The sequence below is a fragment of the Protomyctophum bolini genome (genome assembly GCF_963924005.1).
Source record: "Protomyctophum bolini genome assembly, chromosome: 11".
Lineage (NCBI taxonomy): Eukaryota > Metazoa > Chordata > Actinopteri > Myctophiformes > Myctophidae > Protomyctophum > Protomyctophum bolini.
In genome coordinates, this window is record NC_137872.1 from 29,006,071 (window position 1) to 29,028,533 (window position 22,463).

Genomic DNA, 22,463 nt, shown 5'->3' on the forward strand with positions numbered 1-22,463 from the left:
CGTGTCCATCGGTGACTTTTATAGCCACCCTGGTGCTATTCCCGATCAGCGATGTCACACTACTATCAGTGCAATGCTGATATCCGACACCAAGTACCCCCACTGTCTCATTTCCCAAGATCTGGAACTCGCACTGAAGAGGGGTTACGGGTAATTGGGCCAGAAATCCCCTGACACTTACACTGTAATCCCCAATCCCCTTTATGACCACTGGACCCAGCAATTTCCACTTCAGCTGCCTGGTACCGGTGGTTCAGTCAGGGGTGAAGGGATCTGTCCTTATTCTGTCTCACTCTCTTCACACACAAATGGAGACAATCTATGGAAACAGTCACAAGGGGTTTGTTCCTGGAAGAGGAATCTTAATAGACAAGTGGTCTTGATGTACATGTCATGGAACTGCTTGTGGCACCTCACTAATATGGAAAGATCTAAGCTCATTTGTTTTTCACAAACAAATAGCATATTATACTCAGTCAATCAGCCAGGTCACTCTCACTCACTCACTCTTGCACTCTCTCGCTCACAAGCACACGCGCACCATACCCCATACCACACAAATCCCTGTACAGCATGTATGGTATGGCACATTACTAGAGCAGGATTTCAACACCACTACAAATTAACATCAAATGACATAACACATGAACCTCTATGAACTACTTGGAATTTGGAAGTGGAGAAGGCATTCCAGACACAAAAAATCGGATCAATTAATGGATCAGTTGAGTTGAGTTACCAAACACCTTTCCAATAGAGAGTGTGCTAAACGAAGTGTAGCGCCCAGGATTACATTAGTTAATTGACACTGGGTGAAAAAAAGGGTTGCAAAATCGTGGGATATTTTTTTTTTTAAGAATAAGGGAAAAAAAGAGTCAGTATATCCAGTCTATAGGTAATAACACAGTATTTGATATATGCCATATCCTAAATGTACCAAAATTATATACTACTACTAGTACTCTAATGACGTTAAACTCACTTTGCCACTCACTTTTCCACTCACTTTATGCATGCGAAATTGCGAATACCCTATACCCTTTCGTTTAGTTTACTTTATTACTTGAAATCAGGGAGAAAATATTTTGGTTGGAGTGATGAGAAAAAAAAGCAAAAACAGTGCTATGTAGGAGCAAAGAAAAATAGAAATGTAAATGACAGTTTGAACAGGTGAACCAGCCAATATGAAATGAGGGGTCATTTATATCTAATGACCTTACAACATGCCGCTACCAGGCAGCAGTGACAGTTCCTCCAGCAATCATTCATTGCTTCAACGACAGCACCATGTTGGTCATAATCACCTCATGTTACAGAATGTGACGAGTGCGCCGCACACACACACATACGTACACACACACACGCGCGCATGTATACATAACGTCTGAGTGCTACTAGTCTGCCGGTGTGGTGTTACCGCCCAGGTCCGAGGCTACTGCCTGAGTGAGTGTTGACTCACTCATCCACATCAGCCAATGATGTCATCAACTCACATCAATATACACAGCAAAATCTATTCAGAACACACACACACAAACACACACACACACACACACACACACACACACGTCTGGGAATGCCCATTATATATGGACTTTTTTGTTGTTCGTTTTTTCCATGTTTTCGGGACAGGTAGGGTGGAAAATGTGTGCTAATTAGTAAGGCCAGGCGGGGCCTCGGGCCAGTCCAGTTAGGGAAAAGGTAGATGCCTGTTGAGAACTCTGTAGTTTTCGCCGGCTGCGCTAATAACTTTGGGGCAGGCCCATCTAGAGTTTGAATGGACACGTATCAGTCAAAAGGCAGACGGGGAAAATCAACATATGGAATGTCAGAACAGGTCAGCTCCATATGGAGATCTAAGCGTTTGATCTAGGTGTTGAACCAGTCTTCTCCATGTATGGCTATTCAGGGTTTGATGAGGTCAGTGTTGTGATCTGCGTGTCACGCTGAAACTACAGGTCTGGGAATGCCCATATATGGACATTCCCAGACCTGCAATTCTTGGGCCTGTTGAGAACTCCTAATAACTTTGGCACGGGCCCGTCTGGAGTTTGAATGGACAGGTATCAGTCAAAAGGGAGACATCGAAGAGGAAGGACGGGTGGGGAGGATCAACATATGGAATGTCAGAACAGGTCAGCTCCATATGGAGATCTAAGGGTTTGAGGTCAGATGTAGAGTTGCTGGCCGGCTCCATATATGCAGATCTGGCTGATGATCTAGTCTTTTCCATTTTATGATCTTCATATATGGAGACGGCCATATATGGAGTGTGTCACGAGGCAAGAGGGACTGGTGGCCCTATGGTGGTGTGACGTGTCACGAAGCGCGAGGGACTGACGGCCATATATGGTGGCGTGACAGAACGACTGACAGGTTTTGTAGGTTTTCATAGTAATCTGCGACCTACAGTCGCATTAACATTATGCAGACACAGTTGATTGATTGATCATTAATATAAACATGCTCATCCAGTTTAACTTATGGCAGTTATAGCTAATTGGCTATGGCTTTTTGTCTTTCACAGTTCACATTTCGTTTGCATTTTTGGATCCAACTGGCTGACCTTCTTGTGCACTGCTAAAACATTGTCCTAGATTCCAAACACAAATATTCAGTTATTTTTCCATCTACCTGTCAAGCTCTGATGACTGAGAAGAGCAATATCTCAACTTCATATCCACACCTTTCCAGTTTCCAGTATCACATATTATAGGGTGACATTTATCTGTGTGTGTGTGTGTGTGTGTGTGTGTGTGTGTGTGTGTGTGTGTGTGTGTGTGTGTGTGTGTGTGTGTGTGTGTGTGTGTGTGTGTGCGTGCGTGTGCCTGGAGAGGGAAGAAAGAGACGGTATGTTACTGAGTTATGTTATGCAGCCATGGCAACCACAAATGTCATTTCAGAAACGTAAGTCACTATGTGAAGTATATACTTCAGTGGTGAGATCAGAAGTTTATTGAAGCGACTTCGAACCGAGCAGTGGGTTATGTGAATTGGAAATTGTTTTATTACAGATTCCCACAGAGTAAGCCCTAGTACTAAGTTGCATCACATTACAGAGACCCATGCACCCTCTGGACAGCAGTACTGTTGTGAGTCATATCTCTGCTATTCAAACGATGGCCAGGGCTGCAGAAGGGCCATAAAGGTACTGAATAGCGATGAGGTGATTTCTGCCAGTGATCTTTCAGGCCCAGTGGCTGGCGTAGAAGCACCTGGAGTTGTGTAACTGCGCTGTCACAGCTGCTGAGAAGTGACATTTAAATGAGCTGTCACTATCAGGAACGTACGGTAACGAGAGTGGGAGGGGTTGGACAGCAGAGTGGGAGGGGTTGGACAGCAGAGGGCGGCTGAGGCCCTGACAGGGAAACTTCTTGTGGTAAGTTACATTTGTTGGTGGCAGAGTAAATGAAGTGGAAAGACAGGGAAACACAGGTGAACCCCAAGGGAAAATGAAAAATGAACAGATCAGACTTCTGCAAATGAAAAGAGAAATATGCCAACAAATTAGCTGCTACAACAATTCTTGTGTGTGTGTGTGTGTGTGTGTGTGTGTGTGTGTGTGTGTGTGTGTGTGTGTGTGTGTGTGTGTGTGAATGTGTGTGTGCCATGCGCACACAAGCACTGTGTGACACTGTAACAGCCGGCTGGTGCCATATTTTAAAGCAATGTTCTTAACAGAGTCTCTCTTACATAACAAGTAACAACAGCCAACTTATCAGCATCAACACCACCACCAGGGGGTTCCCGGTAGGAAGGTGTGATGCCAGGCAAGCAAACACAATCCAGGAGGGCCATGTCTGTGGAACAGGGTTCACCAAACCAGCAGCCAGCCACCCACAACAGGCAGGCCATGTGAGAGCGTAGACATACATTGTAGATTGTATTCCACCTCAGAGGAATGCTTAGTCATATGCCCAATACTGTGTCTGACTCACCACTACCCATACATAATAAATCCACTGATTATACTACAAACGAGAGCACTAAGAGTAATAAACAATGTAGGATACCGGTACCACACACACATACACCCACTGTCTTTACAATCACACCATTGATATGGTCAATGTTAAAATTCTACAAATCATGTACAAGGCAAGATATAACCAATTACCGGTAAATGTACAAGACAAAGGAAGGGGGATACAATCTTAGAGGACCACTGAACTTCAAAAAACCTGTGATGCGCACAAACTTGAAAACAAGGAGCATCTCTTACGGAGTCACTCTGTGTTATGAGCTGGAGGATGAACTAAAGCGCTGTGGAAACATAAACCAATTCATTTTTGATAGATACAGAAATGAAGAAGAGTATTAATGGGGAACTATGACTTACTGTACTAATTATAGTAAACCATACCATATATTATTAGTAGACCATTATTAGTAAACCATAACACATTATGTACGATATAAGTAAACCATATCATATATATTATACCATTATTATTATTATTAACTACAATTGTTATTATTAATATCATTGGCAAACCTTGGTGCATACTGTGTACAAGAATAGTAAACCATACCATGTATACTATACAGTATACAATAGTACGAGTAAGACGCGCAAACGCGGGAAGCGAACGCAGCTCGTACATATTTGGGTTTTGGACGTATAGCTGCTTTGGGGACTCCTTATATGGTGCCCCTTTTGTGCCCATATATGGAGCTGAGTGGACCTGGTCCATATTTGGATAGCGGGACAGACACACGGACAGACAGACACACAGACATGATCTGCTAGGTCTCATAGTAAGTGCTCACTGCGTTCGCAAAAACCACATTACCTATTACACCTACTATATACTATATATTATAAGTAACTCATTATATATATTCAATAAGGATAGCATAACAGAGACACATGAATCATACTCATAATATCCCCTAAATAATAACCCTTATATAGTAATCCGCCAACAATGTACCTCGGGATGCTCTTTGCCACCTTGGCCTAATCAATCATTACAAGTAAACCATAACACAATGGCAATGACAGGTATTGACTATGCACAGCAGGAATTGTTCTTTTCTTATTTATATGTATGTTTATATATGTGAATATGTGTAGATGAATGTATATCTAAGGACAACATGAATATATGCACTGTGTAGGCAGATAGATGTCCTTTTTCGGATATCGGACAGGACATGAGCAACGGACACTCAAAAGGAGTAGGAAAAAAAAGGAAACCATGTGTGCTACTGTATGTATGAACTGTATGTTCCAGATGAGACAGTGCAGCTCCCTGGAACACGGTTTGTACAAACATGTGACAAGATTCACTTAGCGGGGCTTCAGGTTGCAAGTTTATTTCAGCTTCAACATCCCACCAGAACACATGCATAAACAAACACACAACATCCTAAATCACCCATATTCTCCATGTTGCCACTGTTAGAGGGTGAAGAAATCACCCTACAACATCCACTGCATTTCACCGTACTCACGCAAACACATCCATTTAAACATACTAGCCATACTATTATATTCATATTCATTACTTTTCTGTTCAGAGCCAAGTCAACCTTCATAATATGTATTATGTCAACAGTAACAATTATCCAAGCACAAACCCATTTGAGAACAGCTCTGAAACATTGATCATTGAGCTGTTTATTCTCCGTTAATAACGATTCATCCAGTTAAATAATATTCAAGAGGAAATCTTGTGATTGAATCAGTAGTATGCTGATAATCATAAGACATAATATGAAGGGTGCGCCTCTGCTCATACGACCATTACTGCCCTGCAGGTTTCGCATGAACCAAACAATGAACAGAGTGAAAACTAAGTAAAGCTCTATGGTAGACAAAAATAGCCAAGATCCGACACCATTCAGCTCATACTCAATGATGAGCCCCTTTAGAATGTGCCTGGAGAAAACTGAAGGAGAGTCAAAACTTGATATTTTAGCTTAAAACTGCAAGCAACAGCAGAATCAGTAGTGGCAGTTCTGTTGTAGGCACTTGAAGAACAGGCAGTGGGAGTTGAAAAAGATTCTTTCTTCCGGCTCTCCCCAGCCTTGACAACTACTGCCCCCTGCTTTATGTTTGTGATCACTGCAGCAGCCAGTGGATCACTCTCTCAAGTTTCAATCATCATTTCAGCTTTCATCTTCCAGTTCCTCATCCTCGTCGTCTTCTACGGCATTCTTTGCCTCGAGCCTGGCCAGAAGCAAAGGCAGGTTGATTGCAAGCCCAGCACCCTCTTCATCATCAGAATCATCATCATCATCCTTGGGAGGATAGAATCGCTTCGCTTTGAGCACAAAATCATCAGCCACATCCAAGTATATAAGACGATCCTGTGAAGGAGCGAGAAAAGACAGAGTGGAAGGAAAAGTAATAATCCAAAAGAGAGAACAATTCAACATTTGTTTGCCTATTATACCACAAAACATGTGATTCAAAACATGTGCGATTCAGCATGGTGTGAAAAATGTAATTTGGAATCTCACCATGATGAATAGGTATCTCTCGGGTGGGGGATCTTTGCTGTTGTTGAAAATGTTAGTTTCAGTGTGGAGTGTGTTCAGCAGGGAACGCGCCAGGGGGGCGTTGCGCATGCGGTCATTAGACGCACTGGGATTCACTGTGAGTAGAGAATCTGCTTCTGCCATAAAACCTAAGGAGAAAGTTTATAATTAACACTTGATAAGCTTCAGAGCTACTATGTCTCATACTACTGTATGTCTCATGATTTGAGGGGACCGCGACAGTAGGCTGACAGGAAATGGGGAGAGAGATTGGGGGAAGACATGCAGTAAAGGCCGTCGGGATTCGGAGTCGAACCCGCGGCACACAGCCAGACTGGATTACCAGCCACGGTGCCTGGACCACTGAGCCATGGCCCAGGCCGATCATCAACTTCCTACCCAAGTTCTCCAGGATGGTCTTCCATCCGTCCCTGACCTCTCGGCGTGTATCTCTCATGGCATCAATATCCACACTGAGACGGCGGTAACCCTACAACAATGTGCAAATATGGGATCAAATCCTTTCCCTTTCAGCTAAATAATTTCATTTCAGATACAAGAATCTACAAGAATCTTTACACAAATGAATCCATATGGTTTCACTACAGTCCATTCGAATCTAATCTAATCCATTTTACTCCTCACCTTGGAACCCATGCTGGTCTTGGTTCTAGCCTGGAGCAACGTGTAGAGGTGGCGGTCATCTTCTCTCTCTGAATGGCTGGTATCACCTGGCTCACTCCACAGGTTGGTCTCCTGGTCACGCCGTTTCTGGACTTCACGGTCAAAATACTCCAGAGGGTCATGACTGTACAAACACATGAATCATGCACAAAATGAACAGTCAGTCACACACAGTTATTTGTACAGTAATTATAAAACCAACTATACTTTATTCACAAAGCATGCAAATGCCAAAGCATGTAAACCAGATGGCATGCAGTGTAGTTTTTTGTAATTTTGTCAATTCTTCTTACTTACGGGATTAGAGGCTGCTTCTCTTCATCATCGTCATCAGTAGCACAACAGCAGCAGCAGAACTTCATGAAAGCTGCCCCCATGTCTCAAAACGATAGGGAACTGGTACCCGCGGCGTGGAATGATCCTGAAAAGGCTTTTGTTCTTAAATGGTCTTCCTTAAGCGTTTAAGAAATAGTTCAAGTATATGAAGATATGACCTTTTCTAAACGAAAACTCAACTCTGGCTTCAGCACACCAGCACCACTGTCCCAGTGGGTGCTGCTCCACTGCACTAAAAAGGTTCCAGATACCTTGTTCACACCGACGGAATTACTCCCAAAAACATTCACGAAGAGAAGTCATGAGCAAGAGGTATATGAATATGATCCACTGTTATAAATGTTGTCAATTCTGGTGGGGATTATTTTTTTCCTTTTTTTAATCATAAATAATTCCAGATCCAATGGAACCAGGACCGGCCGAGGCACCAGTCTCTGTCCTGGATCAGAGTAAAGATGCTCGGGCAGATGAAATGTTCTTTCTCCTTCCTTCTCCTTACAGAGGACAAAGAGAGCAGTGAGGACAAAGACAGCAGTGAAAGATCACACTCTTAACTCACTTTCTCTCACACACACACACACACACACACACACACACACACACACACACACACACACACACACACACAAATCATGTGAGTTGTTCCATCCATTGACTGTGTTTGGCCCCTGGCCCTGATCATCTCTCCCTCAAGTATATGAGCCTAACTTTCCCACTTAAACCCTGTGACATTTCATAGATCAGTAGCTACCAAAATCTCATACAGTAAATGTGTTTATAGATTTCAAAATGCTGCATTGTGCAATATGGTTCATAGCGAAAGGTCCTTGAAATAAATGTATCTTATGTCATGTATAGTTTCAACTCTTAACCTCCCTGGACACCCGGTCATACTCGATGAAACCCTTTGCACCTTCCTTGCTCTTTAAATCTGCTCAGCCCCTCTCATCTCCAAGAGCTAAGGTGTCCAACTTCACATAAGTAGTAGTTGGGTACAGTTTACTGTAGACAAGGCATGGGGAGGCAGGGAGAGGCGCTGCAGGGGAGAGGGACGACTTGGCTTGCTTTGGAACGAGGAAGCCAGCAATTGTACTTCCCCTTGTCTTGTCAATAGGGGTATTATTCAATGTACTGTAGCTTTAACCACAAAAAAGAAAAACATATTTCATCTAGAAGCATATTGTGAGATTTTAGTAAAAATCACACCCATGTGAACTGAGTGGTGCAACTCCCCTCTCTCCCCCCCCCCCCCCCTCCTCTCTCATTAGCAGGCAACAGTGCAGCACTTGAGCACTATCTCTCTCTCTCTCCGTTTCTGGCACAACAGCGCCCCTACTGGTACTCATAGTCATACTGGTGCTCATTAACACACGCATTAACGTCACATAGGTGAACACGGACATTGCTGTTCCTTGGAGTGGTTGCACCACTCAAAAAGTGTTTTACCTACATTGTAATGACAAAGCGGGCTGAGCTGAGCACGGAACTCTTCCTGTAGTTTCCCTACCTCTCTCTATCCTTGCTCTACTTCCCCTCGCTCTCTATCTCTCGGTGATGGACCGATTACACAGCACACACACAACATGCCCAGCACGGAAAACACAAGGTCAGAGGCCAAAGACATCGCCCATCGTTCAAAATGTAGGGCTTGTGTGTCTCACTCGGACACACAATATTTACGGCGAAAGAACACAGACACGTGGCGTTATGACGAATGTGACTTCAAGCGAGTCACATTCCCACCGTTTTCTGAAAGAGTAATGATATATAAACCACTTCCTTTGAAGACAGAGGTAGAGCAACAGGGTTCCATTAATGAAGCATTATGAAACAAAGACCACAAAGGGGTGACTTGCATGCGATTCTGGTCACAGGATATTATTGACACGCCAGGGTTCCAACAATGGAATATAAGGAAGAGAACAAACAGCTCGGTCAGAGAACCTACTGTTAGTGAAATAGAATATAAGGAAGAGAACAAACAGCTCGGTCAGAGAACCTACTGTTAGTGAAATAGAATATAAGGAAGAGAACAAACAGCTCGGTCAGAGAACCTACTGTTAGTGAAATAGCCTCATAGGCAAGAGAGTTAGTCTCCTTACGTCACAAAACCAGGAATCCCCACCAGCCAAAAAACAACAATCATCAACTGAAATCAATTCAACCATTGTATTATATATTTGAGTCTGGTTTAAGTTTCCATACAAAATAAACTACAGTTGAGAGGTTGGTCAGTATTTATGTAATGGCTTTAAATTAATGTTTTAGAACTGATTATAATTTTACACAGAAATTCAAAAATTACACCAACACTAAAAACAAAAACATTACAAACCTGAAAAAATAAATCAAGGCAGGATTGATAGTTTATATAAACCTTTGCTAACGTTATGAAGCATTGGTTTTATGTACAGTAAGGATGTTTTGCTAAAAGCAAATAAGGTGAAAAGTTGGACATATTGTTACGGTAATAAAGGCACAACGTCCACGTTTACATACTTTGATCAGATTTAAATTCTCATTCCAAAACACTTTGTATGCATTTCAGTTCCGACCTAAATTAATTTGCTAAAATCTCAACAAGGCAAGTTGAACCGTGTTTGGCGTTTTATGCACCGCCTGGTGGCCAGAGCAACATGGACACAGACAATCATTATGATAGCTTTTTGCGGCTTGACAACTAATCTGCCTACAGAGACGTTATCACTAGAGATAAATTCAGGTCAAGATTGTGGCATTCCTAGATTTTGTTATGGCATCATCAAATAACTGAGCATGCAAACAAAATACTTAAGCCACTTCTTATCATAATGTGGTCATTGTGTGCCCTGGCCTCAAGAGATATGGTCCTTAGTCAAGAGTTATAATGGAACCACGTTCTCCCTGCTGTGCCTCATTTCAGTGCACTGGAAGGCACAAGGTACAAAACATAACCGTCGTTGCAACCTGTAAATTATGTCATAACGACATGCATTATGAAAAATAAAAACCGTTATATTACATGAGAAAGATTATTATTTTTTTGCCTCATACGTATACCTAAATTATGAGGCCTGTTCTCAAAATGACAATGATCATCACATGAATACAGTAAAACATTTGACAGACACCAATTTTCTCAGCTGTTTGCTTGAAGGCCACTTGAGGTTAATGGCACACAATATAGTTTTAGCAAGGATAGAGCTTCCAGATGTGTAACCATTATCTCTAGCTAATAATAATTTGCATCATAAACATTAAACAATCACTACCACATTTACGTGTATAGAAGATTGAGTTGGAGGTCCATTTAACCACTTATTTTTGGGCTATTCAAAGATACCTGATCTACAAGCTCAATGTGTCGCTAGCTTGTAGATACATTTTTTTAAAGTTTGACAATTTTTGAAAATGTTCACCTACTGTATAATGACAAGAATAGGGACACCAGGGTTAATATGGTTAAATGCTGCCTCATCATTCTGTCTTCCATGCTTCAAAAACTCAAGCAGAAAGGCCAAATACATCAACACTAGTATTCGAGGAGAGGTTTGGCATTTGATTTCGCTTTGATGTCGTCGCTATATCTGGTGGGGCTCAGCCCCACCAGCACACACACAAACACACACACACAGCCTGTGTGGTGGTGAAAAGACCACCGTGACTCTTGTCCTATTGACCACAGTGAAGTGAAGAAGGGGTATAAACTTTTAAGGGAGTCTTTTCCCAATCAAATAAAGGTTGCAAAATGTGTATCTTCAGAACAGTTCTTGAAAGAACCACAGTTAAGACGGTGCAGTAACCAAAATAAAAACAACAAAAAGGTATAAACAAAGCAACAACAAATAAACGTCGGCTATAAGGCTCAGGGTCAGACTGTTGCTTGGTGCAGCAACGTTCAGACATGTCATTGCGTCAGTTCTGTTGAATTGAGAGAGGGAAAAAGTATACAGTGATAATGACATCCACCTGTATTCCGCCTCTTCTCAGTTCCAAAACGTCCATGCCGATTCAAAAACGCTTCGCAAGGCGTGACGACAAAATTGTCATTGCACAGTGAGGGACACAGCAAAAATGCATTGGTCATCTACAAATAAAAAAATAAGGATGTGACCATTAATAAAATAAAGAATATTTGTTGAGAGTTTAAGGATGAAAATGAGCAATACGTCCAGCTGTTCCCCTTGTTTTCCTAATAATTGCTGTCTCATGTCATGTCACACATCCTTTTTGAGGTTCATTCTTAGTTCTCAGTGCGTTCATCTTCTCATCTTAGGTGCACCACAACAGTAAAGGCTGGGCGATTTGTGGTACCGGAGAGCCCAGAAATGCAAAGAACAACTCACAAGCTGCTGTGGCACTGTGGCTAGAAGGCCATCTCTCCTGTTGTTCAGTATGGCAGAGGAGGTTGTCTCCTAGTGGTGAGAGCACTGGAGGTCAGTGACACGCTGGCGTAAATGTGCCATGAATTCAAACATGGTGGCAGCCAGAGTCTGGTGGATGAGGTAGCGAGGCAGTCTGCCCTGATGGACGGGAGGAAATAGGTACGGTGTTAAAAGTCCTCTACACAGAATGCTGGATATAGTATCATCCTGACGAGTGTGTGGGCCATTTGTTAAACGTGTGTAATTGTGCAAGTTACCATGTAAGCTGGTGCATTTCACATGATGTATATATTTATATTATATTGATAAAAATAAAAAATAAAGTTTCTTTGTGTGGAAAAGGGAATGCAGACTATCAATGCTATCAATGCTGACTCAAAAGGAAAAGGCAGTTTAGGGCTCACCTTCAGGTCTGTGTTGAGGACCCAGATGAACGTACACACAGATGGGTTGCTGCTGGACTTGAGGACCACAAATCCTCCGGGTCCGTTCTCGCCCCTGGGGAGGAGAGGGAGGGTTCAGTTCACACAAAACGAAAGGGCAGAAACGTTGCAAGGAACACACTGACTTATAAAAAAGGAAGAAAACAATCTGACCATTGTTGTGTTTTGAATGCTAAAGAGGCAATAGACTAGCCTAGGAACCAGACTGCTTGCTACACTCTGCATTTTCTTTTTCCTCACTTCGCTTCACAGCCAGGAAAGCCTCCTCTCTCCATGCCCAAACCAGAGAAAACGGCCTGCGGCTTGTGATTGGTCTGTGGGGGGGGGGGGGGGGGGGGGGCAGTGTTGTCCAATGTAAATTGTAAAACTCTTTCTGACTTGCCAACGTAATGGAAATAGGACCCTGGCCAGACTGAGTAGCAATGTGAGAAATAGACGAACGTAGCGAATCAGGCTAGATTCCAGGCTAGCAATAGACAGCACAAGGCATGGTCTGACCTGACGTAACGACTGTGTGGAGGCTTGGCATCGTGGTCTGTTGCCATGCCTGCAGAGATGTAGCGGTCTCGCTTGCGCTCCACCCGCCGCACATTAACAAAATCCCTGTTGAAGGAGTGAAAAGAGAAAATATGAAGATTTGGAACAATGTTACAGAAACCCAGGGCAACTTTGCGGTTTCACGAATAGATTCATTTAGCACCCTCTATAGGCTTTTTATCATTCCGACAGCCTCATTACTAGTTTCAGACTCGTCGATGAAAGAATATTCTGCATGCTACCTTCTTCTCATGCAATTACGAGTAAGACGCGCAAACGCGGGAAGCGAACGCAGCTCGTACATATTTGGGTTTTGGACGTATAGCTCCATATATGGGCACAAAAGGGGCCAGGTCCACTCAGCTCCATATATGGGCACAAAAGGGGCCAGTGATTTGTTTGTTGTGGACCTGGCCCCTTTTGTGCCCATATATGGAGCTGAGTGATTGCTGATGCAACACACTCCATATTTGGATAGCGGGACAGACACACGGACAGACAGACAGACAGACAGACAGACAGACAGACAGACACACACACACACACACAGACATGATCTGCTAGGTCTCATAGTAAGTGCTCACTGCGTTCGCAAAAATGCTTATTATGGACGATGTTTTAGCCCAAGGATCTTCACCTTCTCTAAAGCACTGGTTTTCAACCAGTGGTCCTTGAGGAGTTGGTAACCAAATGGACCCTTAAAGATCTTGAACTCTTGAGTACAAAATTAATTCATTTTACACTCCCAAAGTTACATTGTTAAAATTAAACATCTGCATTACATAATTTAGAAGTCTACACAATTACATTGTGTAATTGTTATCTTGATCAATATTTGCCTGTTATCTCTCCTATGGTACCAATAGCAATACAGTGGACAAAATATTATTCTCATCAATATGAATCTCATCAAATGGAGGTCCTTGGCTCAAATTCAGAATAAATAATGGGCCTCGATATGAAAATGATTGAAAACCAGAAGATCTTCTATGCAACTGCCTACTTAACCAGCACTCCGGTATGTAAAATATAAATCTGAAAAATGTCACTCTGAAGAAGTAATTTGGGGTTGACTTGACACAGGGACATTCCGTGTATTTTACCTTGGAACTCAAATTGGTTGCATCTGAGGAAGTCTACTACATAAATAAAATTAGATATTAAAGACATTAAAGACAACTGACAAAATTACATTATGGTAATTCATATTGGCTAGACAATGTTCTGGACTAAATGCATATGCACGGCAACTGAGCATTCTCAAATCTATGGCATTTTTTGGGGGGGGGGGGCAAAAATATGATAAAACAAAAGCCTGGCTGAATTGAAAGACTTGTTAAAGTCACAGAGCACTGGTTGGTCATGCAGTCAGGCTTGTTTTATTTGTAATATACAGTTGGAATATATACCGTACCTTGCAGACACAACTCCCCCCGCCGCCCCAGAGGAGACGTCGTAGGAAATCATGGTGTTGTCATCAACCCTCTGAAGGATCTGAAGAGAGGAACACCATTGTTAGGCTTTTTCTTTTCTTTTTTACAGCAGGATACAACCTGAACAATGCGAATGTTTAACAACATTAACCAAGGCATTCCTATTTTGGGCATGTCATTACATGCTTATTTATACTCGTCATGTACTGGGACCACGAAGCACAAATAGAAAGTCTGCAAGCTTGAATTGCATTGTGAGCTGTCATTTCTGTCATGTGACAGTGTTATAACTTTACAGACAATGTCGAAAGTTGTATGCTCAAGCTAACACTATTGCTCGTCAGTTCAGTCATTGCTCTATTAAAGTGAAAGTGTCATTGTTTAAGGCATATTGCACACCTCTTTATACTGCTCACCTGGGTCATGTTGTAAAAAATCTAGCATGCACAGGTTGCAAGTTGCATATAATGATGCAATGAGAATACTCCCACCCAGAGGGGGCAGTGCTAGCCAATTGTTTGTCACTACTGGAGTGAGGACTTTTAAAGCACTCCTAAGTAATGTTCCAAGTTTAGGCTATGTATCTGAAAACAGCATCATTGTGGCGCTCTCAAGCCCCTCAGTGAGCTGTTCACACTATACATCAAGACTAAGAGTACACTGGCTAAAATGCCTGTGTTCTGCCAGTGGGTTAAGTTGTATTTATTTTACACATTTTATGACTTTATTGCCATTGTGTGTATTTTATATGTATCCCTTGGTATGTTTCTCTTTGGCCCCGCTATTAAAGTTTGAATTGAAATGATACAACAAAGTTAGCCCCTCTCGGCACCCCCTGGGTGAGCTCATTCCTTCACGACCCATGGGGTCTATACTGTAGCTATAGCTAAGACAGAGCAGATCAGAGGCAGGAACGTAGGGACGGCAGCTAGCCACTAGCTAGCCAGCTAGGCGGTACAATGGGATGTCAATAAGGAAGTAAGGAAGAGATAATTTCAGAGCTGCCAATCGGTCAAACACAGATTAAAAATACTTAACGGCTTCTGGAAAATTCTCAGACGTTGCCGTTGTCTCCTATAGCTCTTATATGCTTTGAAACGTGATCACAATCACTCAAACGCCGCAGAGATGACGTTTCCGACGGTATTTACAGCTGTGTCCTATAGTGGGCTAACGAACTGCAGAGGGACCCCATGGGTCGCGAAGGAATGAGCTCACCCAGGGGGTCCCGAGAGGGGCTACAACAAAGTATAAATGAGGCTCAATAATCAATCAATGAAAGCAATAAAAGCAGAGGGGTTCTGTCACCTGGCAGACTGTAACCGTTTTGTTCCACTGGACCATCTTCTCTGGCTGTAACATTACCTCCTGGTACACCAGCTCAGCACGGCACTGAACAAGAGCCTGAGGAAAGCCAAATGAAGACAATAAAGCACAAACACTTCAGCTAAAGCACAAGTAAAGGTGCAGCCACATTGTACAGAGCAGAGCACCAAACAAACGGTATTGGAAAATAAGATTGCTAAATGCAGTCATATAGTAATCCCAATCCTGACCATTGTAGATCAGGTGAGTAATTATAATGAACATGCTGTTAATACTCATCTGAACACAACAGATGTTTAGATTACCACATACAGAGTTTATGACTCTTAGATTTATTTGATTTTTTTAAACAATTTGTGTACTTGCTTTTGATGACAATGGAATCCTGTAAAAAGTGTACAAATAGAGCCAAATGAACCCATAAGAGTTAAATGAACACGGAGGATATGTATGCAGTTGTGTACCTTGAGAATAAAGGTTTTTCCATGGAAGGGGATTTCCAGAGTGTACACACAGTCTCCCATGTCCTGCCACAAGAAACATTTTATTAGCCTTATAAAATATGTCACTTCCTTACTCCTTATGAAACAGGATCCGATTAATATCGGTGTCATTATATAAAATGAAATGGAAATTCTTTCACTGACAAGTGGCTGTTTATATAAGCAGGTTTCTATTAATCAGGGCTCAAGACAAAATTATGGTAATGGAACATTCAGACTCACGTTGTTCTTTTCATATTTCCAGTTGTCTTCCTGGGCTAGGATCTGTTCCACCACAGACATGGCCTCACGACCCTGTCTCACATACTCTTTCTCCTGGGGAGGGAGACAGAGCGTGGTGGTGAGATGAAAAACTAATCAACACCAGCCGAAGACCAGAGCTGGGACACAGAATGAGCATACCGTACCTGTGCAGTGACTGCCCTGCGCCCAAGGCCCTCTTCATCGAGATCTTCCTCTGAGCCTGTAGAAAGAGGGTAGCTGTATTGTTAAAGCTGCTGCACGTACACTGAAGTGGATGTCTCGGTGTCAGACCGACCTACAGCACTATTGCTCCAGGAGCGCCAGTGAAATGAAATGGCACCAAGGGTGTCAACTCCGGGAGTGCCTGAGAGCTTAGGCACCCACTGGCAAAATAATAAGCCAAGCTGGTGGTGTGGTCCCCGTCCCAGCACAAATTGGTGCCGTTCAAATGGAAAAAACCCTACCAGTTAATGTGACGCGGAAACTGGGGTTCAACATGTTTGTTGGCTGTGTGGAACTGTAGAAAAATATATTATTCTTATATATTTGCATATTAATTAGAATGAATTTGCCTCCTGTGTGAATAGCATGGGTTAGGTGTACGCTACTGTATTTTAACCTAAGTCATAATGGTGGTACGTGGAGAGCCAGATCCATATATGGAGATATAGGGGTGAGATGCAGAGGCTTTTGTGCTGGTTCCGGACAACCGGAAATGCATGCCCCACCCAGTTATTATTATGTGCGTGTCCCATTTATGCCCATATATGGAGTTCTTTGTCAAGCATGCCAAATGACGCTTTTGTGCTGGTTAATTTCTGTATGTGTCCCTTTTCAACCCCTGTGGTGGGGTGGAACGCATGTGTCGAATTTTGAAGTCGGTGGGGCCAACGGTTCTCGAGTTACGTGGATTACACACGTACAGACAGACGTACAGACAGAGACTTGGTGCATTTATAGATAGATAGACTAGAGCGGTGCCCATTGGAGCCTCTACAGCGGTGCCCGTTGGGAACTGGCGAATTGGAACGATGCAAGTTGAAAATGTATGCCCCACCCAGAAATTATGTCTGTGTCCCTTTAGGCCCATATATGGAGTTCTTTGTCAGGCATCGTGCCCAAATATGGACAGACGTCAGAATGATGTCAGAACAGGCCAGCTCCATACATGGACACTGGGCAGGGGCCCTGTTAAGAGCTCGGGAAGAGGCCTTTTGGAGCGGTTCTGGACAACCGTGGGTCCGACGGACTCGACACCGGGCACTGCACTCCTTGTGGGGGTGTGGAAAGCATGTGTCAAACGGTTCTCGAGTTACGTGGATTCACGGGGCCCTAATCCATCTCTCCACAGTGGTTGGTTACCTTCGAGGGATTCCGGCGGGGAGTAGAACTGTCCATCTGACACAGCACGGGGGTATATCATGGGAGCACGCTCGCATGCCGAATTCACAGCTGCTAGGTAGACTGAGGGACAGACAAGACTTTATACAAGTCTCCAATATAATTGACCAATAGTATTTTATCTTAGTTATAACTAGAACAAAAGGTTTCCCACTCACCTCTCTCATCATCTGCCTCCTGAGTGAGCACTTTGAAGTCCAGAAACCATGTTTCCAGCCATGCCACAACAAATGACGTAATGGGCAGCACATAGCCAAAGGCATTATTCTGGGAAAGGAGCTATATAAGAAAGTAAATGACGTGAGCCTAAGACTGGATTGTACACGCATGTACAAGACATTACACATTGACTTGCTTGACAATTGACAATTTATTATTTACTGAAGGCACCATATCACTTCTTTATTTGGGACACGTCATAATAGTTTTATTGAAGGACTAACTGTATCACTTCCCCATTGTTGATCATGGACTTTGACATTACTCCTCTTTAGCAGCTCTTGTATCAAGTTCCCCATAATTAAGTCAACACTAGTCTTCAGCACATTATAAATTAAATATTGGTGGAAATGAAGTAAAAAAAATGTGCAGTGACTCATGATTCACTGAACCATACTCCAACACTAAGATTCAAAACAGCAGTAGGGAGACACTCACATTAGATCGGATGACCTTCACAACGAGGAAGACATTAGTCACTAGAGTGGTGATCTGTGGAAGGAGTAAAGAGGTCCCATGTTAGGGTCTCCAGTATCATTCCCGTCTATCACCCAAATAAGAGCTTTAACTGTGTCTTTCTGAGTGAGCTCTCTTACCGCAATGACCCACCAATGCCTCAGACGCAGAGCAGCATAAGCCACTTGCAGGCAGAGGAACCGAAACACAGCAAGCAACTGTTAAGAAACAAAAGCAGAATGATAAAATGACTTCTTTATCTAATCATGTGAGCATGAGTTGTTTTTCTTTTGCATTCTGTTTTCCTTTGTGTCAAGGAATGCAGACAAACAACGTATCTAAGTTGCCTAGTGGTGCAAGCGGAAAACAAACAAAAACATATTTTCTATGCCATGTTGAGGGTGTTCTGGTGGGCCCAGAGATTATGGCCAAATACCAACGTGCCTGACATCCACCCAGAGTATACGGATTACTGATTACTGATATCAAAATGTTATTTAAAAATACTCGTCATGGATGAAGTAAATCTCACAATAAAATAATCAGGCAGGTGAAAGTGAGGGATGCTCAGTCAGACTAGAAAGAAGTCATCGGATCTGCAGTTCGGCACTGGTGTACAAACAAACCAAACCAACACCTTCACTTCTAAACTTACAAAGATGTCAAAAAAGGAAGACTTGAAGTCGTATTGGACCACCTCTATCTGCAGGTTGTCCCAGATGGTGTTGTGGCTCTGGAAAGGCAAAAGAGCAGAGTGGACCATTGATCTGTTGTGTGGCAACAGTAGGTAGGGGGTGTCAGAATAAGAAATAGAAAATGACAGTTCACGGTTATAATTAAGTTTTTCTCCTTAGCTCTATAATGAAGATACAAAAAAGGGGGGACTGACACATGCATCTCCATGTTCACTTACATTCAGCTCAATAATCCATAGAAGTGCGATGAAGAGGAGGTCGAATGTGACAAAGAGACAGAATGTGCGACGGACATCAGAGATGGCCTTGCGTTCCCCAGGGGCCACACACAGGTAAGGGGAGGGAATGGATAGAGACGTTGAGTAGGAAGCATTGAGGGAAGCGATGGCAGGAAGGCTTCCCCCTAACTCCCCGTAGCCTCCACCCGGCATTGCTGCGGCGAGATAGGGTACTCCACCTAGCACAATAAATGGTGCATTTATATAGCGCCTTTATCCAAGACGCTTTACATAGATTGTGCATTACATTCACCCAAATCAAACACACACATTCATACACCGATGGCAGAGGAAACCATGCAAGGCACCAACCTGCTCATAGGGAGCAATTAGGGGTTCAGTGTCTTGCTCAAGGAGACTTCGACACGAACACATGGGGAGCCCGGAATAGAACTGGTAACCTTCCTGTTCCCAACCAGCAACTCTGAGCCACTGCCGCCCCACAATGGAAGGCTCCTAGATTGATACCGTGTCAAGTACCCAACTACTCATCAGATGGCTACTTTGCATAACGGTAAAAAGCAACACATCCAGTACTGCTTCTGTGGTGTTCTGTTTGCACGCAACAACAATGCCTCCCCCTCCATCAAAGAAGAGGAGATTCGTCCAAAGCAAACGTTTTAGTTTCGCTACTGCAAGAAGTTGTCTGATTATTTTTACCGGTAAGTCTACTTTTGTGTTTGTGTCTAGAACTCTCATACACTACTAGGCTATCAGCTGTTCTGTGTGCACATGTAGCCTACTGTACTGTAGGTGCTCGCATGTGCATGTACTACATGTGTGCAGTTGTTACTGCAAGAAGCCGTCTGATTATTTTACCGGTAAGTCTACTTTTGCGTTTGTGTGTCTAGAACTCTCATACACTACTAGGCTATCAGCTGTTCTGTGCGCACATGTACTGTAGGTGCTCGCACGTGCATGTACTACGAGTGTGCATGTGTTGCGGGTTCGATTCCCGATCCCGGTTGCGCAAAGACCCGCCCGGCAGCACCGTTTAATGCAATTTATTTGTGCCAGTATTTTTTGTTGAATTACTCATGACAAAGTTGTAAAAGTCAACAGTATGTATATCCATAAAATAAGCAAGCAGCATGCGCAGACAATACACTAGTTCTTTCAATCACTTTATTATTATTAGGCCTATTATTATTATATTATATTTTCACAATCTGATACACAGATACGCCGGCAGATACTGTACAACTTTGTCATCAAAACAACAAAAAATACTTGAATACTTAACTCGCATAAATAAATGGCATTAAACAATGCTGCCGGGCAGGTCTTTGCGCAACCGCTCCGTCATTTTGATACACGCGTCACTCCCCATCTCTCTCTCCCCATTTCCTGTCAGTCTACTATCAATAAAGGCTGGCAGTGAACAGGTAGACAAAAGAGGAACGAGCGAAACCAGTATTGGTGAGGTGCTACTAAGGCAGTAAACGAGTAAAACTGAGAATGGCAGTGAACAGGGACATAATTTAAGTGTGAGATCTTCCTTTTCCTAGCTGGTGCACGATCATCACATTGTTTGATGTCAATGGAGTTTGAGTGTTACTTCCAAGTTCCGAACCACTAAAATCAGAGGAAATGTAAACTTTTTAAATGAAGAAGGAACAAACCAGGGATTTCTTTTGTTCTGTACAAGTTACAACAATTTACAATTACAAAATAGTCATAAGAATAGAGAAGGGGGAAAAAAGAACAATATACAATAAAATATCCCCATTATGCAAGTATAAAGACAGTCAGATTCTACAGTATATTAATGCCTGACACCGACTTGCGAGTCCCCAGTTCGACTCCAGGGCCAGCCTGACCTTTTGCTGCATGTCACTTAACTGCTCTCTCCACCATCATTATCAATAAAGGTCAACATATTTCCTAAGATATTTCAATTGATGGCAGTCTGCTCATTTAGAATTCAAAGTTACTGAGCTTGCTTGACCTTTGACTAGTGCATGTTGTGTATTTTGCATTTTGAAGGACCATTTCCAATTTGATAAGATACACAGGTTTAACCATTGGACTCATGGATCGATGTAGCCCTGGTCCAGGCTAGGATCGATGCTGAGTGATTTACCTCTATTCGGTTTAGATTATCTCATTGGAATCGTAGTGGGCTGCTATAGTGGGGATTGGGGAAGTAGTAATACCCGGTCCCTCATTCACCAGTTTCAACTGTATCTGTCAACAACAACAACATTGATCAGCTGTCCGACTCAGAACATTAGATCGTCACAATTCTGACAGTGCAACTTCCCGCAGTTACCTCTCACCCATCGCCTCCTCTAGCCTAAAATGTGGACCTTTGGTTACCTTTTCTGTATTTGGGACGTCGGACGTCCCAAATAAAGAAAGGGTAGCAATAAGGGTCCCGAAAGGAAGGGGCTAGGACTTTGGGAATCCCAGTCAGGCAGTAGTAAATAACTTGAACACCTTGTCCCCTTAGAGTATGCTTGTCCCTCACAAGCAACTTTAGCAAATCTCTAACATACTACGGACAACCAAGACGTTTACAAAGACAATCACTGATTTGATTACGCTAATAAAGTTGGTTAACAGCAAATATAAAATATGGAAATGAAAAATGGTGTAAAAAAATTAAAGCAAGTCAGCCAGCTAGCAATATTGTTAGCTGTTCGTTAACGTTAACTCACCACTGTGTTAGCTAGCTGGCTAAACACGGTATCGTCTCACTCCTTGCTTTTGCTTGTGGGTTCTGGGTTGGTTGCCTTGCTACGACAGATGACGATAGCTTGATCATTGATTAATGAGTAAATAACTTAATCAGGGACAGCGCCAGCGGCACATAAACTAAACTCACCTGATTCAGCGAGCTACCAGTAGTGTCACAATGTGTTTGCGCACTAAGCGCAGCATCTAGCAGAAGCAGCAGCACGTCTTCCGGGATGGGATCATAGAAACGTCAGAGTCTACAAGACTACAACTCTACATCCCATAGTGTAGTCCACTACTACGGGATCCAGAATGTGAACCCATGGCATGTTGAGTACTACACCAACGTTTTATGTTAGAAATGTTGATTGTTGTTGTTG

At 42.8% G+C, this 22,463-nt stretch overlaps 2 protein-coding genes across 7 annotated transcripts; both read right to left on the reverse strand.

The window, feature by feature from the left end:
• Positions 1-5,341: 5,341 nt before the first annotated feature.
• On the reverse strand, positions 5,342-7,995 carry LOC308323915 (melanoregulin). Of its 2 annotated transcripts, none has more exons than XM_080775780.1 (5): positions 7,468-7,995; positions 7,132-7,294; positions 6,886-6,976; positions 6,469-6,635; positions 5,342-6,269 (listed from the first exon to the last, which is right to left on the reverse strand). In XM_080775780.1, the coding sequence occupies exons 1-5, from the start codon at positions 7,545-7,547 to the stop codon at positions 6,153-6,155; spliced, it is 618 nt and encodes a 205-aa protein (XP_080631906.1). In that variant the 5' UTR covers positions 7,548-7,995; the 3' UTR covers positions 5,342-6,152. The 2 variants fall into 2 exon arrangements, with proteins under 2 accessions (XP_080631906.1, XP_080631905.1); XM_080775779.1 differs by having other exon boundaries at positions 5,342-6,315.
• A 1,666-nt stretch (positions 7,996-9,661) lies between these two features.
• stard3 (StAR related lipid transfer domain containing 3) lies at positions 9,662-22,374 on the reverse strand. 5 transcript variants are annotated; one of them, XR_013964849.1, is made up of 16 exons: positions 22,065-22,309; positions 19,345-19,583; positions 19,087-19,164; positions 18,572-18,649; positions 18,414-18,467; positions 17,915-18,035; positions 17,718-17,819; positions 16,520-16,575; positions 16,335-16,427; positions 16,074-16,136; positions 15,592-15,687; positions 14,265-14,344; positions 12,812-12,916; positions 12,275-12,368; positions 11,832-12,008; positions 9,662-11,406 (listed from the first exon to the last, which is right to left on the reverse strand). XR_013964849.1 is itself a non-coding variant. In XM_080775625.1 (16 exons), the coding sequence occupies exons 3-16, from the start codon at positions 19,555-19,557 to the stop codon at positions 11,901-11,903; spliced, it is 1,341 nt and encodes a 446-aa protein (XP_080631751.1). In that variant the 5' UTR covers positions 19,558-19,583; positions 22,065-22,139; positions 22,232-22,266; the 3' UTR covers positions 9,662-11,900. The 5 variants fall into 5 exon arrangements, 4 of the variants coding, with proteins under 4 accessions (XP_080631751.1, XP_080631752.1, XP_080631750.1 ...); XM_080775625.1 differs by having other exon boundaries at positions 9,662-12,008; positions 22,065-22,139; positions 22,232-22,266; XM_080775626.1 differs by having other exon boundaries at positions 9,662-12,008; positions 22,232-22,374.
• Between the last annotated feature and the right edge of the window lie 89 nt (positions 22,375-22,463).

What these genes read in the sequence shown, in the direction of transcription:
- LOC308323915 (XM_080775779.1), bottom strand. Translation starts at nt 7,547, where the DNA reads ATGGGGGCAGCTTTCATGAAGTTCTGCTGCTGCTGTTGTGCTACTGAT. An exon ending in GAGAAGCAGCCTCTAATCCC is followed by an intron (nt 7,295 to 7,467) that starts GTAAGTAAGAAG and finishes GTGTTTGTACAG; the next exon opens with TCATGACCCTCTGGAGTATT. An exon ending in GACCATCCTGGAGAACTTGG is followed by an intron (nt 6,636 to 6,885) that starts GTAGGAAGTTGA and finishes CTTTCTCCTTAG; the next exon opens with GTTTTATGGCAGAAGCAGAT.
- stard3 (XM_080775626.1), bottom strand. Translation starts at nt 19,557, where the DNA reads ATGCCGGGTGGAGGCTACGGGGAGTTAGGGGGAAGCCTTCCTGCCATC. An exon ending in GGAAATATGAAAAGAACAAC is followed by an intron (nt 16,137 to 16,334) that starts GTGAGTCTGAAT and finishes TTCTTGTGGCAG; the next exon opens with GACATGGGAGACTGTGTGTA. An exon ending in CCACACAGTCGTTACGTCAG is followed by an intron (nt 12,369 to 12,811) that starts GTCAGACCATGC and finishes TCTCCTCCCCAG; the next exon opens with GGGCGAGAACGGACCCGGAG.